General features: G+C 45.8%; 1 protein-coding gene across 3 annotated transcripts in view; it reads left to right on the plus strand.

The window, feature by feature from the left end:
• The window catches only part of LOC135874958 (transcription elongation factor A protein 1), a 101,587-nt gene that overhangs the window by 53,152 nt on the left and 29,768 nt on the right, over window positions 1–18,667 (plus strand). Inside the window, exons 1-3 of one of the 3 annotated variants that reach the window (XM_065399915.1) lie at window positions 2,992–3,248; window positions 14,916–15,006; window positions 15,378–15,440. In XM_065399915.1, the coding sequence (XP_065255987.1) occupies window positions 15,420–15,440 (21 nt within the window). In that variant the 5' untranslated portion in view covers window positions 2,992–3,248; window positions 14,916–15,006; window positions 15,378–15,419. Of the gene's footprint in view, window positions 1–2,991; window positions 3,249–14,915; window positions 15,007–15,377; window positions 15,441–18,667 lie in introns of those variants that run through there. The other 2 variants (XM_065399912.1, XM_065399917.1) reach the window with 2 other exon arrangements.

The following is an 18,667-nucleotide window of genomic DNA, read 5'->3' on the forward strand; positions in this document are numbered from 1 at the left end:
AGAGGAAGAAATAAGGCAGCCTTCCCTACAAACTTTTGGCAGAGGATTGCAGAGTACCTCTATGAACGTTTCACTGAGACCTCTCGGGAGGATTCAAGGGCATCCTGTGCCCTGTGTATGTAAACAAACTGCTCCGCATGGCCACCCCCTGCTGAAACCTACAAGGGAATGAGAAGCAGATAGCAACTCTACCTCTCTTGATTGTACCACTACCTTTTCTAGCAAAATGAAAGGTCAAAAGATGTATCCTGCTACTTTGGGAATGCCATCTCTGTAGCTGAAAATCTATCTATATATTTACCCAGGGCCGGCTTTAGCAAGAGCGGGGCCCGATTCCTGGGGGCGGGGCTTGCTGCAAGCCCCGCCCCCAGGAATCGAGCCACGCTCCGGCCGGGGTTGCCGGGCTTGGGTCTGGCCCGGAGCCGCGCCGCGCCGCGGGGGCCGCGCCGGGCCGGAGCCGCGCCGCAGGGGCCGGGCCGGAGCCGCGCCGCGGGGGCCGCGCTGGGCCGGAGCCGCGCCGGACCCGAGCCGCGCCGCAGGGGCCGGGCTGGAGCCAAGCCGGGCTAGAGCCGCTGGGGCCTGCGTGCTTGGCCGGAACCGGGGCCGGACTGGGCCGCGCCTCCCCGGAGCCCTTCTCGCGCCCCCCGCCACCCCAGCTTACCTGGTGCTGCCTGCCCGCCCCCGGCTTCTTTTCAGACTTCCCGCGAACCTCTGATTCGCGGGAAGCAGGGGAGGGGGAGGAGCAGGGGGCGGAGCGTTCAGGGGAGGAGGGGGAAGTGAGCTGAGGGCGGGGTGGAGAGCTGCGGCGCGGGGCCCTCTTAGCGCGGGGCCCAATTCAGCCGAATCGGCTGAATCGGCCTAAAGCCGGCCCTGTATTTACCCTTCCCTTACATTGGGCTTGACTGGTGAACTGGCTAGACTGCAGTGGGGTCAAAAACAGGTCCTGGCTTGCTGTGTACCAGGATCCCCTGGTCACCTGTCTCCCATTCTCCTCCTCCCTGTTCACAGCAGGCATCTGTGACTCCGGCTCCTTGAAGGTATCCATGCTGCTGTGAGGGTTGGGGGTGATGTCTCTGCTGAGTATAGCATGCAGCATGACACACGTAGTAAAAGTGGCAGGTCTGCGGCTTGGTATCACATCCATTTGTTGTCCTCCCTGGCCTTCTGATATGCCTGCTGCAGCTCCTTAGCGACGCTGCTGCTAGTCCCTGTTGTACCCCTTTTCCTGCATCTGCTGAACAATCCGCTCATAGATGTTGTTGGTTTGGAACTGTGCCTTCATAGCCTCCTCTCCCCACAGGCCCAGAAAATCCAATATCGCATGTCTACTCCAGACATGAGTGTGGCTAGAGTATGTAGCCAGCATAATCAGCTGGGCAGTTGCACTCAACAATGGAGAGCTGCTAGGTGTGCTTGCCAAGCTGGGCAATCAGGAAAAAGGAGTTTCAAAAATTTGTGGGGCTTTAAAGAGGCAGGGGTAATTCTGGTCTCCATGACCCCTGAGCAATGGAATTCACATTGATGACCAGAGCAGTTCATGAGAGGCACTGTGGGACAGCTGTAGAGGACAGTTAGGGTCAAAATAAATAATGCAGTGTCTATGCTTGCATTGCATCCACCTAAGTACGTTGATTGTGTCTTTATGCTGCTTGGGGAGATGGTGTTACTATGTTGGAGTAAGGGGGCACTTACATGGGTGGGAGACCAATTTAAGTGTACATGTACAACTAGGTTGACGTAAGATGCCTTGTGTCGACCTAACTTTGTAGTGTAGAGCAGGCCTCTGTGCAGCTATGGACAAGAGGAGAGTTAAAACACCATGTGGCCAGTCTACACAAGAGCTAAGGTTGGCAATTTCCAGACTAGTGTGGACACAAGCTCCAGTCTCAGGTTTGATCAATACTACAGAATTAGGTCAATGTAAGGCAGCTTACATCAACCTAATTATGTCAGTGTCTACACTACAGCCTTGCTCCCACTGATGTAAGTGCCCTACTACACCACCAAAATGACAAAATAACTCTACCTCCACGAGAGGCATAGGGTTTACGCTGCTGTAGTTAGGGCAAGGCAGTGTCCATGTATACACTAAGGGTTACTTACATCAGCTCTTGGCTGTCATTCTTGTGAATTTCAGATCTCCAGCAGGGAGCCATGAAATTGACAAAAACAAACAAACAAACAAACAAACAAACAAACAAAAAACACAGGTTCCCAGCTCTGGTGTCACCCTGAGGTGACTGGGGGCTCCAGCTAGAGCCCTGCTGCTCCCAGCTCCCCACTCCGAGCCAGGCTGCTGCCCAAGCTCCCCGCTCTCCACACTACCCTTTTTAAGTCAGTGAAAGCACTCCTGGCAAGGACGGGCACCAGGGACAGAAGGAGTGTAGGGTGGACACGACCGCAATTACTGCGGTGGCTGTAGCTGGACTTAAGTTTGTAGTGTAGAGATGCCCTCAGTGAAGTGAAACCAACAAGGGGAGCAGAACAAGGGACTTGTTGGGAATCCTGCTCCCGACCAATCAAGAAGCAAGGCGGCGTGGGGCTTCGGGGGGAGCCTCCTTCCCCTCCCCTCCCGGCAGTAACAGCGCTTCAGGGAGAGACGCGGAGCAGCCGCTCGTCGTTACAAGCGATCGTTGTGACGAGCCGTCAGGGATCCACGGTCTGGAGACTGCAGCCCCCGCACCTGTCCGGGCCCAGCAATTAGCGCACCGCAGGGGCGGGGGAACTGGCTCCCCACCGCCCTGAGGAGCGGGGTGCTGAGCTGCCGCGGTGTAGCGCGGGCCGCACTGCCTGAGCGGACCTCCGGGCGCGGCGCCGCCCGGCGGGCGCACCTAGCGAGCCGGCGGCAGTCCCAGCCCCAGCTCGCTGCTTCCGGAGTCCCGGGCACCTCCCGCCCGTGGGGGCAGAGCCCGCGCCGCTAACCCCGCCTTCCCCAGCCCCCCCGCGCGGGTGGATGCTCTCGGGCTGCCTCAGTGAGGTCTGTCTCCCCTGGCTGGTGCTTGATGAGCGCTGCCTGGCGCCGGCGCCGCCGCTCGGGCTGCTGGGTTCATTTGTTATCCGGCGGCCTGGCTCCATTGCTGCACTGAGGGCCCTGAGCGGCTGCGTCCGCGGCCGGTCCCCTCTCGTCTCTATTGTGTGTCCCGCAGGCCCAGCCCTCGCCCGCTCGGGCCTCAGCAGCCATGAGCACAGAAGACGAGATCATCCGCATCGCCAAGAAGATGGACAAGATGGTGCAGAAGAAGAACGCGGTGAGCGGCCGGGCGGGGGGAACTGCGCCCCACTCTCCTCCCGCGCGGGGCCAGCTGGGGCCTCCGCCCTGTTTCCTGTCAGCGCTCGGGGTCCCGGCGCTCGTCGCGCGCCACTCTCTGCCCCTCCCCCCTCGCAGGGTGCCTCGCGCCCAGTTGTGAGGTCCCGGGCTCGCGCACGCCCCCAACCGTTCCCCGAAGGTGCCTGGCGCTCGGCGGGGCGCGCTCTTTTCCCCAGTCGCCTGTCTGGGCGAACTCCGCCTGCTCCCGGTGCCCCTTCGGCCAGCGGAGAGCCGGGTTGGTCCGTGAGCCGGGGCGCTGCAGCGCTCCGGCACCGGTCTCCTCTTGTCCTGAGTGGGCTTGTTCCAGTGAGTGCGCGCCGGGGACTCTTCTCCTCTCCCAGAGAAACCCCCTGCCCCGCGTGGGCTGTGCCCGGGCCGTGCCCCCGGGCGCTGCTGGGCTCGGGGAATACGAGCCCCTCGCTAGGTCCCCAGCAGCGAGCGAGTCGCCGACGTGACCGGAGCGGGATCGAAGCAGCAGGCTCGATGGGCTTGGGGAGGGGACGCTCAGCAAGTGGCGGGTTGGCCGGGGAGCCCCGGTAACGCCCCGCAGCCCGGGCTGGCAGACAGGTCCGATTACACACGTTGCCTTCAATCACTAGCATGAAGCTGTGTCACGTGAGATGTTAAAACCCGAACTGAACAATGGAGGGTAGCTCCGGCGCTGGGGATTAGCTGTACCAACCCTCTGAAACGGCCCCCAGCACCGCATAGGCTGGCAGCTGAGACAGTTCATAGTTGTTACTCTAGGCAAATGATCAAGCCAGACGTATTTACTATGTTGATAAATACAAGTAGCAGCTGGTGCCATATGAATGGAGGTGGAGTTTTACAGAACACTTGGATCCTGATGGTTGGTTAGTTCAAATAGAAAGCAAGGTTCTCTAGTGTTAAAGACCTCAATTTGTTCATGTGAAGCAACACATAACTTGGGCAGTTAATACAGAATGCTTATCCCATCCTCTGCGTATCCCCTCCTTACAAATATGTCACTGCAAGAGTCCAGGGACAGTCTGTTAACCTGTTCAGGTGAATTATGAACCAATGAAGCTTTGAGAAACAATACCATCATTGCTATTTCATTTATTGGTATTTTCTGTATGGACTAGTAATTCAGACAACTGTATTTAAAGTTAGATTTTTGTGTTTAATGTTTTTTGTTAAAACCTAAATCTCATTGAGTCTTCAGGAATGAGCTGACTGGGAATCCACTCTAGAGCATTTTTCTTAACTAGATGCAGTGCGGAAAATTTTGTTTTCTGTCTAAGGTGTAATCTTTCTATGGCTGCTCTTCCTAGACTTGTCTGTTAGAAAAAATTACTTATTGCAGGTAATGTGTTATGGTTTGGCTGGTGCTGAACCCAGTCTAATTGTGATTGTAGACCAGGACAAACTATATTGAGCACTGTTTCAGAAACCTTGGTACATCTTAATCAGCCCTATCAGTTAAACCAGGTTCAGCACCAGTGTAGCTCAATCTGTAGCTGACACCCATTGGTGGCAACAGGTAGCTTTCCTACTCTACATAAGGTTCTTGGGTCTGACTGACATTTTTCTAAGAGGATGAATATTCTCAGTTTTTCTCTCTTCCCCCTTGTTTATTCATTTGATGTTTTCTTTTTTTCTGCTCCCTGCTTATTTCATTCTACACGCACATGTGAGTACCAAGGATAGTAAGCACAGATAGTTACAATACTACCCTCAATTACAGGAAGAGCACCTGAATTCAACTCAGTGGGTTTTTCTTTTCTGTGTTTTCCTTAATAATTTTTTGCAAATTGTAAGGTACAGTAAAACCTGCCTTAGAGACCACCTCTGAAGAGAGATCACCTGTCACGAGTGACTACTTGCAGAATCCACAGAAAACCACCACGCTCTAATGTAAAAACCTTTGAAGAGAGCCCACCTCTTAGAAGAGGCCACTTTTACTAACTCCCATGAGTGGTTGCTCTTGGCTGGTATTACTATATTTCTTTTCAAATCTTGCAGTACATTCTCACTTGACCCTGCAATATAATCAGAATACTAAATTAATGACATACTATACAGACCATTCCTGAAATTTACCAAGCTATCACACACAAGATTATAATTTTATTGGAGGATGAAGCTGAATTGATAAGTGATCTCTCTCTCACACAAATAACAAAGTTTCTGACAGCAACTTCATATTTACCTAGTTTTCCACAGTATGAACTGCTCCTTTTGGAAAATCTTTTAGTCAGTTTTTGTTTTTTATGCTGACAAATACCCCTTTTAAAAAAACACTGCCTTGGAGCATTTGAATAAAATCTTGATGCATTGCTGCAACTGAAAATGATTTGACTGATGTATATGTCTATGTGCAAACATTTCCAAGGACACTTTTTGAGCTCTAATTTGTCAAAGAACAGATGGGAAGGGATGATTTTATTTAACCTACCATTGAAAATCTTTCTCCATGGCTCATAACAGAACATTGAGCTGTAGTATCTCAGTTGTCTGGAATTTGACTTGTGATGAATTGAAAAGTATAACATCAACATGGACATCCATTTTTTTCATGGGTAGACTATTGGTGCTCTGTAAATAATAAATTGGCTTGTTAAATTGCTGCTGTGCTGAACTAATATACTGAGCTTAATCAAAAGTAATAATACGTAGTTTTGTTTCAACTGGCAGCGATCACACAAGATTGTATTGAAATAACTACACTTTATAACATACAACACTTGACACATGTCTCAGATACGTTATATTGTTCCTCCAATAAGATTGTAATTAAATTGAAATGTACTATTCATTATTCAGTTGCACCTTACTTGTAGCCTTAGTTAAAAATGTGTACCATTTATTTTTATTTTATATTTTCATCAGTGTAATGAATGTCCTTATTGAAATGCGTAGGAGCATGTGGGCAGAGGTAATGTTGCACATATGAATTTTCAGAAACCAAGGACAGTTCAGTAAGTTTAGAGAAGAAAAGGTAAGAGGAAGTATTTAATCTTACTAGATTTAAATTGTAGCTCCCCTTAATAGAACAGACCATTACTGTGTAACTAACTTTACATTTCAAGTATCAGAGGGGTAGCCGTGTTAGTCTGGATCTGTAAAAAGCAACAGAGAGTCCTGTGGCACCTTTAAGACTAACAGATATATTGGAGCATAAGCTTTCGTGGGTGAATACCCACTTCGTCAGACGCATGCCATTACATAGGTATTACTTTAAAAAGTTACTTTGTTTTATAACCTATAACTTCTAAATTAGTCAATGCAGACATTTTCCCTCAGATTGTGATTTGATTAATCTGGGTGAGTTGTGTGGGGATATTTTTTTGTTTTGTTTGTAAACTGCACTAGCTAGATATTGAGACTTGTTTCTCAGTTATTGAGGGTGTCAACAAATCAATTGTGAAAAGGGAGTATGGTTTTTAAGGATTTTATATAGGAATAAAGTTACTTTAAAAGTTTATTTGCTGTTTCAAGTGGATGGCTGTACATGTCTGAGATGAGATTGTAAGTGTAGGTCCTTTCACCAGTTATCAGAGCCAACTGAAATATTGAACTACTGCTTTTTTTGGTGCAGAAAATTGTGTGACTACTTCACAAAATCGTTGCTGTGACAAAGCGGTTTTCGACCTCTTTCGTACATTAGCTCTATGTTAAAACAGAAATAGTGTTGGGTTTTTCCTGTCACGGAGTCCCCGGGGTGTAACCTGGACTGTAGGACCTCTGAGCCCTCCAAACCCAACAACCTGGGGTGTCCCTATCACACTGTGATGCTGTGACAAGCTACAACAGGTACTGCACTTACATAGCCATCCACAGCAGGGACACACCCAACTGAGTTATATGAATGATCTCCCAGCCACTCATGAACCATCAGTAGAGAGGCTTCAGCCAATTTCCCCCCAGCTCCAGCCCCACCCCAGAACTGAACAGTCTTTCACTGCTCAAAAGCCTGACCAATGTAAACTCATTACTTAGTTCACCACTTCTTCATAGGAAAGTGGACCTGCACCAGCCATTGTAATTTGAGCTGAGATTCCCAAAACACTTCAACCAAAAGCACGCTGTTTTAGGTAAAATACAAAACAGATTTATTAACTACAGATAGATTTGAAGTGTTTATAAGTAGCAGGCATAGAGATTAAAGTTGGTTACCTAAGAAATAAAAATAGAAATGCAATCTAAATTCTGACTTTAGCAGACTAAGCAAGATTTGAATCCTAACAGATGTTACAGGCACTTTACAGTTCCTTAATACTCAGACTAGACTTCCTTCCAGACGATCTTCGAGGTGTTGAGATGGGGTCGAGGGGAAGAGAGGCCAAGTGATTATGTCACTGTCACTCTTTTATACTTTCTTCTAGCTGCTAGAAAGATCCTTGCTGTGACATGGGTTAGTCCACCCCCGTGGCATATGAGCAGGGCCAGATTAACTCTCCTGTGGGCCCGGGGCTATTAGATTTTGTGGGGCCCCTATATACAAGTCTTTTTCCTAATTTAAAACAAAATGATCACAATTATGGCATCGAGGCTATTAATGCTATACTAAACTTGCCTTTTAATTAAAGTAAAGATGTTCTGTGGTTACATTTCAGTCTTAAAACATGTAGATTATAGTTAATTCAAAATAGCCAACTACTTACCTTAGAACAGCTGTTATGTTAGTTTCTGTCTGGGAGGGAGTTTGGGTGGAGGAGGGGGTGCGAGGTACAGGCTTCGTCCAGGAGGTGCTTACCACAGGCGGCTCCCGGCTGGTGGCGCAGCAGGGCTCAGGCAGGCTGCATGCCGTGGCCCCACGCTACTCCCGGAAGCAGCCGGCTGCTGGCATGTCTCTGCGCGCCCCTGGGGGGAGGGGGACAGCGTGTCTCCGTGTGCTGCCCACAAGCGCCACCCCCGCAGTTTACGTTGGCCAGATCCCGGCCAATGGGAGCTGCGGGGATGGTGCTGGGGCTGGGGGCAGTGCATGGAGCCCGCCAGGGCCACAGAAACGTGCCAGCAGCTGGCCACTTCCGGGAGTGGCATGGGGCCATGGCATGCAGGCAGACTGCCTGAGCCCTGCTGCGCTGGGGCTCCCCTTAGCCTGGGGCCCTGGGTTGCAGCCCCTAAAGCCCCTGCATTAATCCGGCCCTGCGTATGTCCCTTCTCTGAGAAACCTCTGGGATACTGGATTCTTTTTGATGGGCTGCCAAGGTCTTTCTGGCCCTCCTTTGTTACAACTGAAAGGCTTGCTGTGGGTATCTCCCAACCTCACAACATTTCAGCAGCATGTATAGCAATACTTCATAAATTCATATACAGTGGTAGTACATACAGTCAACAGAATATTAATGTTCAAGTGATCAAGACTTAAAATGATACCTCAGAAGGTATACTTTGTACAAAACATATCATAATGATCTGACAGTGGTGAATATGAGGGGTCCACAGTGCTACTTTGAGGTACAGTGTTACAATCCCCTCTTTCCCCCACCTCCAGTCTAGCCATAAAGAAAGGAAGGGTTGTAGTGACTTCATGCTACAATAATTTCAAAGAAATTGTTGAATAACTCTAACAGTACAGCACTAACATACATCTTAATACCAGAAGAAGATGCTGATGACTCTTACTCAGAGTTTTGCCTCAAGTATAATTCAACAAATTACATTATTTTTGTGAAAACGTGTATGAAGCTAGACCTTTCAGTGATATCTGAAATACCAACAGTCCAGTGTAGAACTTCACCTCCAATTTTGCTCATCCCCAGCCTATGAAAAATGTCTAAAGTTGGCCGGAGGTTTTCCAGGTGACATACCTTTGCGGGGGGGCAGGGGGAGATGGAATTGAGTTGTGACCCTCCGTTGTGCTTCCAATCAGAAAAAAGAAGGCCTGTAAAGATTTAAAACAAAAAACAAAACAAAAAAAACCTAAAAGTTCAAGGATTTATACTCTACCCTGTATTTCTTGGAAGACCAGTCCTATGGGTGACTGAGCAGCCAGCTCTGTTATAGAACAGATACCAAGGCAGTGAAACCTGACAAGAATGTTTTTATTCAATTCTCAAAAGACTTTGATTTTTGTTTTCTTTTGTTAACACTTAATACTAATCAAAGAGTTGGGGGGGGGGATTCAACATCCCTGCCCTTTCAAGCCCGGGTCTGAGAAAGCTCTCAATTGATATTTGTGGGCCTTTCAACTGAGACCTTCAGCAAAAAAACAGGCCCTGGCCCTGAGCCTCCCCACACCCAAACTCCTGCTGGGGGGGGACGGAGACTGAGACTGCCCCAGCAGCGGCTGGTGCGCCTGGCCAAGGGACTGCCCGAGCTGCTCAGGTGACCCCCAGGCCAGGTGCACTGGCCACTGCAGAAGTCACGGAGGTCACGGAAAGTCACAGAATCTGTGACCTCTGTGACAAACACGAAGCCTTAATCATCATCACTAAATGAATCGGCAGTCAGAACTTAGCTGACCATTTTGTTGATAATGGGTAGATGCAAAATAAAACCCAACTTACTCTTCTATAGTTATATTGGTTTTGCTGCACTAAGAAGTAAACTTTTACTTTTGTAAGCAAAGAGATGGTGTAAAAAGTTAAATGTTCAGTTAAAAACGTCAATATTATTTTTGCAGGCATCACTGTAATAAAAGTAAACAAACTCAAAGTGGGAAAGGGAGATTCGGGCTGAGAGAAGAGTGGGATTGTGCTAATGAGCTAGGAGGAGAGCATGCTGTGGGATACAGCTCTGGATGGCTATGGTCTGGGAGCAGTGGGAAGGTGATGTACTTGGCCTTGTAGAACAGCCACTGTCTAACCACACCACACAGGAGCAGAGTAAGCTATGCTTGATAAAGGTTTGCTTAAATGCAGGGAGGTGATCTAAACAGTCTAAGGCCTACACTACAAACTTACATCAGTACAACTACGGTGCTCAGGGGTGTGAAAAATGCACACTCCCTGAGCGACATAGTTATACCGACCTAACCCCAGGTGTAGAAACTACAACTACACTGACAGGAGAAGCTCTTCCATTGATATAGTGGTGTCTTCGCTACAGCACTGTACAGGTAGACAACCCCTTCTTTATTTCTTGGTGTCTAGAAAGGAGGAGACTTGCAGAAGTATATAAGATCAAAATAAATGGCCCATAATCCAAAGGGGATGAGAAATAACGAGGGTATAATGTAAAAAGTGAATTGTTATAGGGACTGGGTAGCTGTACATCCAGGTTATTAGTGACAGTTGTTAGAATCTAATAACTGTTCAGTCTTTGAAATTAATTGATCTGTCTAGTACCTAGTGTACAGGTGTCTACATCACAGACTACAAATTGCACTAATTGGCTGTTTGTCTTAGCCAAAAACAAAACTGAATAGACCCTGAACTCAGGGCCGGCTCTGGCTTTTTTGCCGCCCAAAGCAAAAAACGCCCAGCCGGCCGGAGCAGCAAGGTGGGAGGGGAGGGGAGGAGGAAAACAAACCTGCCCCCGGTCGGAGCGGCGAAAGGGGGGGGTGGGAGAACAAACCAGCCGGCCGGAGCAGCAAAGGGGTGGGGGGTGGGAAACAAACCTGCCCCCAGCCGGAGGGGGGGGGGAGACAACAAACCGGCCGGCCGGAGCAGCAAAGGGGGGGGGAACAAACCTGCCCCCGGCCGGAGCGGCAGGCGGAGGGGACGACAAACTGGCCCGCCTGCCGGACCGGTGAAGGAAAGGAAAAATAAAAACAAACAAAAAATACCTGCGGGGCGGTGGGAGCGTGGGTGCAGGGGGACTCCCGGCCCTGCAGACCCCAGGCAGCAGAGTGCGCACCCCGGCTGGGGGGAGGGAGAGAGAGAGAAGGGGGGCGGCCAGGGCTTCCTTAAGCGGGGCGCTTGCCACGCGGCCCCTCCCGCTGCGCCGCCTGCTGGGAGGGCTCTGCGCCGCTCCGTTCGGCAGGCAGGGAAGGACGCGGGCTGCCCTACTGGGCTTGATGCAGGGCGCTCCCCTCCTCCGCCCCCTACAGGGCGGCGGGAGCAGTAAACCAAAAAGAGAAAACCTTCAGGGGCGGCCAAAGCGGTGAAGCGCAAAACAAAACAAAACCAAAAAAAAAAAAAAAGGATTAGATGGAATGCCGCCCTTTGAAATCTGCCGCCCCAAGCACGAGCTTGCTCGGCTGGTGCCTGGAGCCGGCCCTGCCTAAACTACATAGGAAAACTCAAGTACACTTAAATTCCTGGAGATCTTTCAGGTTCAGGAAGGAGGTACAATGAGAGGGCATGGGAAACAGACTGCACTTTGCTACCTCTGCTGTGTTGTAGCCACAGAAAAAGTCTTTTGGCCTCCAAGCCAGCCAATCTGGCATTTCTTAGCAGCAAAGAGTTCATTTTAAAACACTGAATTGCTTAGAGATGGTGGTTAAGTGTATAGGTGGACAGAATCAGAAGGCTGCTTCTTTAAAGCTTCTGAATCATGAGTATAGAGGTGAGATACAGTCTGGCCTTCTCTCCTTTCCCTGTGCTCCCTTCCCCCCTCAAAAAAATGAAACACATGGAATTTAGGATAATTAGTAATAAATATAAAATCTGTATCACAAGAAGTTTGTTAGAGGATTTGTTAATGAATGTTGGCGGCTGATTATCATACTTTACATGTAAGAACAGGGGTAGGCAACCTATGGCACGCGTGCCGAAGGCAGCACGCGAGCTGATTTTCAGTGACACTCACACTGCCTGGGTTCTGGCCACCGGTCTGGGGGGCTCTGCATTTTAATTTAATTTTAAATGAAGCTTCTTAAACATTTTAAAAACCTTATTTACTTTACATACAACAATAGTTTAGTTATATATTATAAACTTATAGAAAGAGACCTTCTAAAAACGTTAAAATGTATTACTGGCACACGAAACCTTAAATCGGAGTGAATAAATTAAGACTCGGCACACCACTTCTGAAAGGTTGCCGACCCCTGTGTAAGAACATAAGAACGGCCATACTGGGACAGACCAAAGGTTCATCAAGCCCAGTATCCTGTCCTCTGACAGTGGCCAATGGCAGGTGCCCCAAAGGAAATGAACAGACAGGTTATCATCAAGTGATCCACGCCTTGTCACCCAATCCCAGCTTCTGGCAAACCGAGGCTAGGGACACCATTCCTGCCCATCCTGGCTAATAGCCATTGATGGCCCTATCTTACATGAATCTATCTAGCTCCCTTTTGAACCCTGTTATAGTATTGGCCTTCACAACACCCTTTGGCAAGGAGTTTCAGAGGTTGACAGTACATTGCGTGAAAAAATACTTCCTTGTGTTTGTTTTAAACCTGCTACCTATTAATTTCATTTGGTGGCCCCTTGTTCTTGTATTATGAGGATTAAATAACACTTCCTTATTTACTTTCTCTATACCACTCATGATTTTATAGACCTCTATCATATCCCCCCTTAGTTGCCTCTTTTCCAAGCTGAAAAGTCCCAGTCTTATTAATCTCTCCTCATATGGAAGCCGTTCTATACCCCCCAATCATTTTTGTTGCCCTTTTCTGAACCTTTTCCAATTCCAATATATCTTTTGTGAGATGGGTCGACCACATCTGCATGCAGTATTCAAGGTGTGGGCGTACCATGGATTTATATAGAGGCAATATGATATTTTCTGTCTTATTATCTATCCCTTTCTTGATGATTCCCAACATTCTGTTCGCTTTTTTGACTGCTGCTGCACATTGAGTGAATGATTTCAGAGAACTATCCACAATGACGCCAAGATCTCTACAGCTAATTTAGACCCCATCGTTGTATATGTATAGTTAGGATTATGTTTTCCAATGTGCATTACTTTGCATTTATCAACATTAAATTTCATCTGCCATTTTGTTGCCCAGTCACCCAGTTTTGTGAGATCCTTTTGTAGCTCTTCGCAGTCTACCTGGGACTTAACTACCTTGAGTAGTTTTGTGTCATCTGCAAATTTTGCCACCTCACTGTTTACCCCTTTTTCCAGATTGTTTATGAATATGTTAAATAGGACTGGGCCCTGGGGGACACCACTGTTTACCTCTCTCCATTCTGAAACCTGCCCGTTTATTCCTACCCTTTGTTTCCTATCTTTTAACCAGTTACCAATCCATGAGAGAACCTTCCCTCTTATCCCATGACTGCTTATTTTGCTTAAGAGCCTTTGGTGAGGGACCTTGTCAAAGGTTTTCTGAAAATCTAAATACACTATATCCACTGGATCTCCTTTGTCTGCATGCTTGTTGACCCCCCTCAAACAATTCTAGTAGATTGGTGAGGCATGTACATAGCCTTTTTCATCCTGAGGAAAACACAAGACTTTATGGAAACATTCAGGTATTTGGGGGGTTGTATCACTGGGAGATCCATTTCTGTGAAGCTTCTTTTCAACAATACAGAGCTTCTAAACTTCACAGGACAGGCGTTCTCCTTTGTTAGGAACCAGGAGAGACTAGGCAGAGATACTTGCTCAGGATTCACCTTGCATGCTTTTCCTTTGCAGCGCCAATTAAGGGCTCATAAGCATACAGGGTATCGCTGGATAAAATAAATGACTTTGGTTAACCACAATTTTGGTAGCTGAAGTTTGCTTGTATATAGAATACTAGTCAAACGCAGCCATTCTGGGATGGGAGCCACCAGCACAGTGCACAGTACACTGCATTAGGGTGAGGGGGGAAGATTTTGTCCAAGATGTGTGGGCAAACACACAACCTTGATAAAACTGCAATGGGATCCTTAATGTCCATGCATTTCAGAGAGAACTTTTTTTTTTCTTCTCTTCCCTGGAGTGCGACTAAAAGTGACCCCTTATTCAGCCAATCTTGCTTCCTGAGTGTATTCAGAATAATATCTGTTTACAGTATTGACTAAAGTTTAGTTTTTTTTTTAAACTGTTGTTAGTTGGCCTAACCTCAGTGCAGCTTAGTTGAGTGATTCTGTTCTGGATCATGCATCAACTACAAAATTAACTAGGTGATGAAACAGGGCTTTGGAGCTGTGTTCCGACTCCGGAGCAAACTCCAGGCAAAAAACCTGCAGCTCTACTACTCCGGAGCTGCTCTGCCCTTCAGCTCTGGGCTCTGCTCCAAAGCCCTGGAATCTACATCAGTGATACATGAACCAGAAAGAACTCAGATTCCAGGTTGAGTTTGCAGTGTTGTCCATTAGAGAGAGAGTTTTCACATGTAAACTGATTAGATTTGATTTAGTGGGATTAAGACAAGTATGGATCCATGCTCTGCAATTTATAACTTTTAGGTGCAGAACCTCATTTTAAGGTCTCATATGAAAGATCCACTTGCAGTACATGCTTGGGATTCTGTGTATTAGATGGAGATGAATGTAGTGATAAGAGTGGTTGCAGATAGATATAGCTTGAAAGGAAGCCTTCATTCAACTTTTTTCACTTGCAGAACTTTTGAGTGATTTAGAAAAATAAACACCATCCCAAGGGGAAAACTACACCTGTGTCTAGTAAAATACTGTAATCTGGCTACCTGTGTATGATACCTTTAAAGAAATGTATATAATTTCATGTTCTACCCATGCCAACATAAATCCAGTTAAAAATATTTCTGGTAGAGGAACTGGTTATCTAAGGATTGGTAATGGGATATATAGAGCCTTTCATCTTCAGGTTTCTTATTCTAATCTAGCCCAGGACATTACGGACTGAAACATGCTGCTGTGTGATGTCTGTCTGGTGAACTGGAGTGAAATGAGTCTGCTGTAAATCCACTTTCCAAGGTATAGGTATTGATGTGACTGTAACCACCCCCACAAATGGCATTACTTGGCAATCTTAATAGAGAGACCAAAAACTAAATGATGTGGGACTAAACTGCTCTTATCCCCAAGATAGTACCTCCAGATTGAGGCCGAGGCACATTGATTTTAAGAGTCTGGAAAAACTTGCAGTGTCACTTCTTGTGCTAAGCTTGTTCTGTGGATAAACAGTATTTAAGTCTTCAGAGTTATCAATCTGGAACCTTTCACCTTTCAAACTTATACTATGGGGTTTTAAAGAGATATCACTTGTTTTCTGCTAAATGTTCTAAAAGTTAACTGTGTAGGAAATAAAATATATTTTGAATAATACTTTTATGCATGTTTTACAGGCTGGGGCACTGGATTTGCTAAAGGAGCTTAAGAATATACCTATGACCCTTGAGTTGTTACAGGTAAATTTTTTACATTGCTGTTATATTTTAAATATGAGCTTTTAAAAGGCAAAAATAAAACCTAAGAGATTCTTAGATGCAGATCTGAGGTCCACCAGACTATTCTCTGTTCCTTCATCGGAGTACAGTGGAAAAGGTTTCATTTAGATTACAAAATCTTTGGGGTAGGGAACTGCCTCTTTGCCTGTCAAGTACTGTACACCTGTGCTGCTTTGCAAATAATAAACCAAAATATATTGTCCATTTACCTAGACTGAGTCTTTCTGTCAGTTTGCATGCACCACCATAACTGGAATACACACAGACAAGCCATCTCAAAGAACCACAGTTACTGTGCGGTAAATAACCAGTCTTTTCCTCCACACAAACTTATGGCAACTCTTTTAGATTAGCTCTTGTCCAGGAGCAAGCCCTTGCAGATGCTTTTAAAACTTTTCTGTTTTATATATGGGCTAGAAAGATTGTGCATTGAGGCACAGCCTGAGAAAAAGGTAGCTTATCAACTATGTCGGCCTATTAGGGTGTCTCAGAGACGTATGTTAGAGGCACAAATCTGCTGTGCTCTTGCACTGAGGAAGGAGAGAAACCTATTACAACCCTTTACAGGTGTAGCATGCTCTCTCCGTCTTGGATCTAGTCAACTCCACTGATCAGATCATAAGTGAGTGGAGCCATAGTTTAGTTCTGCCCTGCCCCGTCTACTTGTTCACAGGGGGGATATGTTGGGTATGCAGCTCCTTTCTGCTTTCCCTGTATCTTAGTTGGTGAATAGGGTAGGTCTTATACAGTCATGCAGGTAAGTATAGGGGAGCCTAATATTCCCTTGCTCCCCCTTGCATTTGGTGAAGTGAGAGTGGTGTACAATCTAGCTCTCTTTTTGAGCTTTACCTATATCCAGGTATGCCTTTAATTGAAAACTAGGCTTTAATTGGGCCACAAGTAATCTTGCATTGAGAGGGGGGAAAAAATCTATGATGATGAAATTTTCCCGAATCTGCAAAGCTCTTGGCATTGTCCCATGAGGAAACGCTTTGAAAGTAATGGTATTGTACTTAATAATTGTAACGCTTGGTAGCAAGTGCTATAATTAAGGTTGGAGGATACTTTCAAATATTACTCTGTTTTTACTTGCTTATAACTTTAATAGAATGCTTTCGATAATCTAGTTTCGGCCAAAAAAATGAATTTTTGGTGGTTGCGAGTTTAAAGGAAACCCTTCTAGCTGTGTCTGAGTTATGAAGCTGAATGGTTTTTTCCCACTCTGTTAGAAGAATTTCCACACTTTATTTGTATGATTAAAAGCAGATGGACTATGAAACTTGCATGTTACTCAGCAGTGAGTAAGCTCTTGGGCTAAAGTAATCGGATGTATAATTATTGTGAAAAACTCAATAGACAGCTAAGATTTTTACCAGAGTCTAATGAAGGCCTTTCTTCTTTGTGACATTGCAATACACACGGCCGCTGTGACAATTTGAATTAGAGGCATTGTACGTAAAATGCAGTCTTCCCAAATGACACTTTAACCGTAAGGCTGCACAGATAATACTTGCATTTCCTGATTAATTTTAAGGTTTCAGTGGCAGTGCTAGCCTTGCCACATTGTACGTCCTGTATATTTTGTGGAGTACACTTATAAATTATATTGTTACTCTTCCAGAGAAAAGACTACATGTATCCAGTGTGGTTGAGTTGACATTGCAGGAAAAATACCATCAATTTTTAAAAAGTTTTATATTTGCCACTTACCATACTAAATGCAAAGAATTTTATTAGCTATGGAAGTCTATGAAGGATCCAAAAGTGCTTTACAAATTATGTATAAATTCCTCTACTGCCAAAGTCCAGCCATCTATGAGGTGGGAAGATGGCGGCCATGTAGCTAAATTGGTGCACAGCGCCATGAATGAAAGCCTGAGGTGGGATGGAGAAACTTTGACCAAAAACAGCAGGACAAATTCCACTCTTATTGCGTGTGACCTTCAAGGTCCATGTGGATTAAGCATGGTCTTTGTTTTAACTGCATCCAAATTGATGACTGGAATTCCAATTCATAGTTCCAAAGAAATATAGATTTCATACCTGATACGTACATTGCTAACCTATCTTCTTTACCTCTCTATTGCTGTACATTAAATTATCAAAGAAGGAAATGCCATACTTTAAGACCAAAAATGCCAATCTGTTGTGCCAAAACATAATTTATAATTCTCAGTTTCTTGTTGCTTGTAACTTTATATTAAGCTAATGTTTCAGGTTTGACTTAATCATGGATTTTTCTTATGGTTTACATATAAGGTTAAGATACTGGAAAAACCCACCAAACAAAATAACAATGTGTTCTTTGCTCTCTGAGCTGATAGTGCCATCCTTCCCTAAGAGGGAGCTACCTGTCCAATGTCCAATGGATTCCGCCTCTCCTGTCTTGCCTGATGCTTGTAGCAGTGTCCTGAGACAGTTATGGGATCTATAAAAGAAAGAAGCGCCTCCTTACCACATTTTTCCCCTGCCCCCCAAAAGAACTATAAAGATTGGAATATCTTTGTAAAAGGGCATGGTGGATAGTTTACTTCATTGGTTAAGTAATAAAGTGCTTAATTTGTTAAGACTTCGAGGAAACAAGCCAGATAGATTAAGATTTTCATCACTGTTCTGTATAAGCCATATCACGCTACATTTTGACCAACACATTTCTCTGCCACGCACGCCTCTCATCTCATTTAGTTTAAAATTTAATAATCACACATTTTTTTAAGTCGGAGATTTCCCAGTTCTGAGGCCTGAGGTTATTTGATGGGTTTCCTTTACTAAAACCTTGCAAGAATCACCTGCTTAGAAACTTGAGCAGTTGTCATATTCCTTGTTGCTCACAAAAATGTGGTACTGGGGTTTTGATTGGGTGGAGGGCATGGGGTAGAGGAACAAATGTGTAACACTGCCAATATAAATAAAAAAACCCTCTTAATTTTCTCTTTAAAGAAGAAAAATAGTAATACCAGGCCATTACAAAGTAAAATAGAATAAACAGTCATAGCAGCTAGATCCTAAGATGTTTGAAGGACTCTTTTCTTTTACAAAAATACAAAAAGGAATGCAAAAAAAGTGAGCCTATTAAAAGCAATATGAGAAATACACATTGCATTAATGGCTTAAATGACTTGAAATAAGAGTAACTCAACCTTTGTTAAAATTTGGCAGTAAAGACAGGCTAGCGTTATATAAGCAAG

Source organism: Emys orbicularis, chromosome 2, assembly GCF_028017835.1.
Source record: "Emys orbicularis isolate rEmyOrb1 chromosome 2, rEmyOrb1.hap1, whole genome shotgun sequence".
In the NCBI taxonomy this organism is placed as follows: domain Eukaryota; kingdom Metazoa; phylum Chordata; order Testudines; family Emydidae; genus Emys; species Emys orbicularis.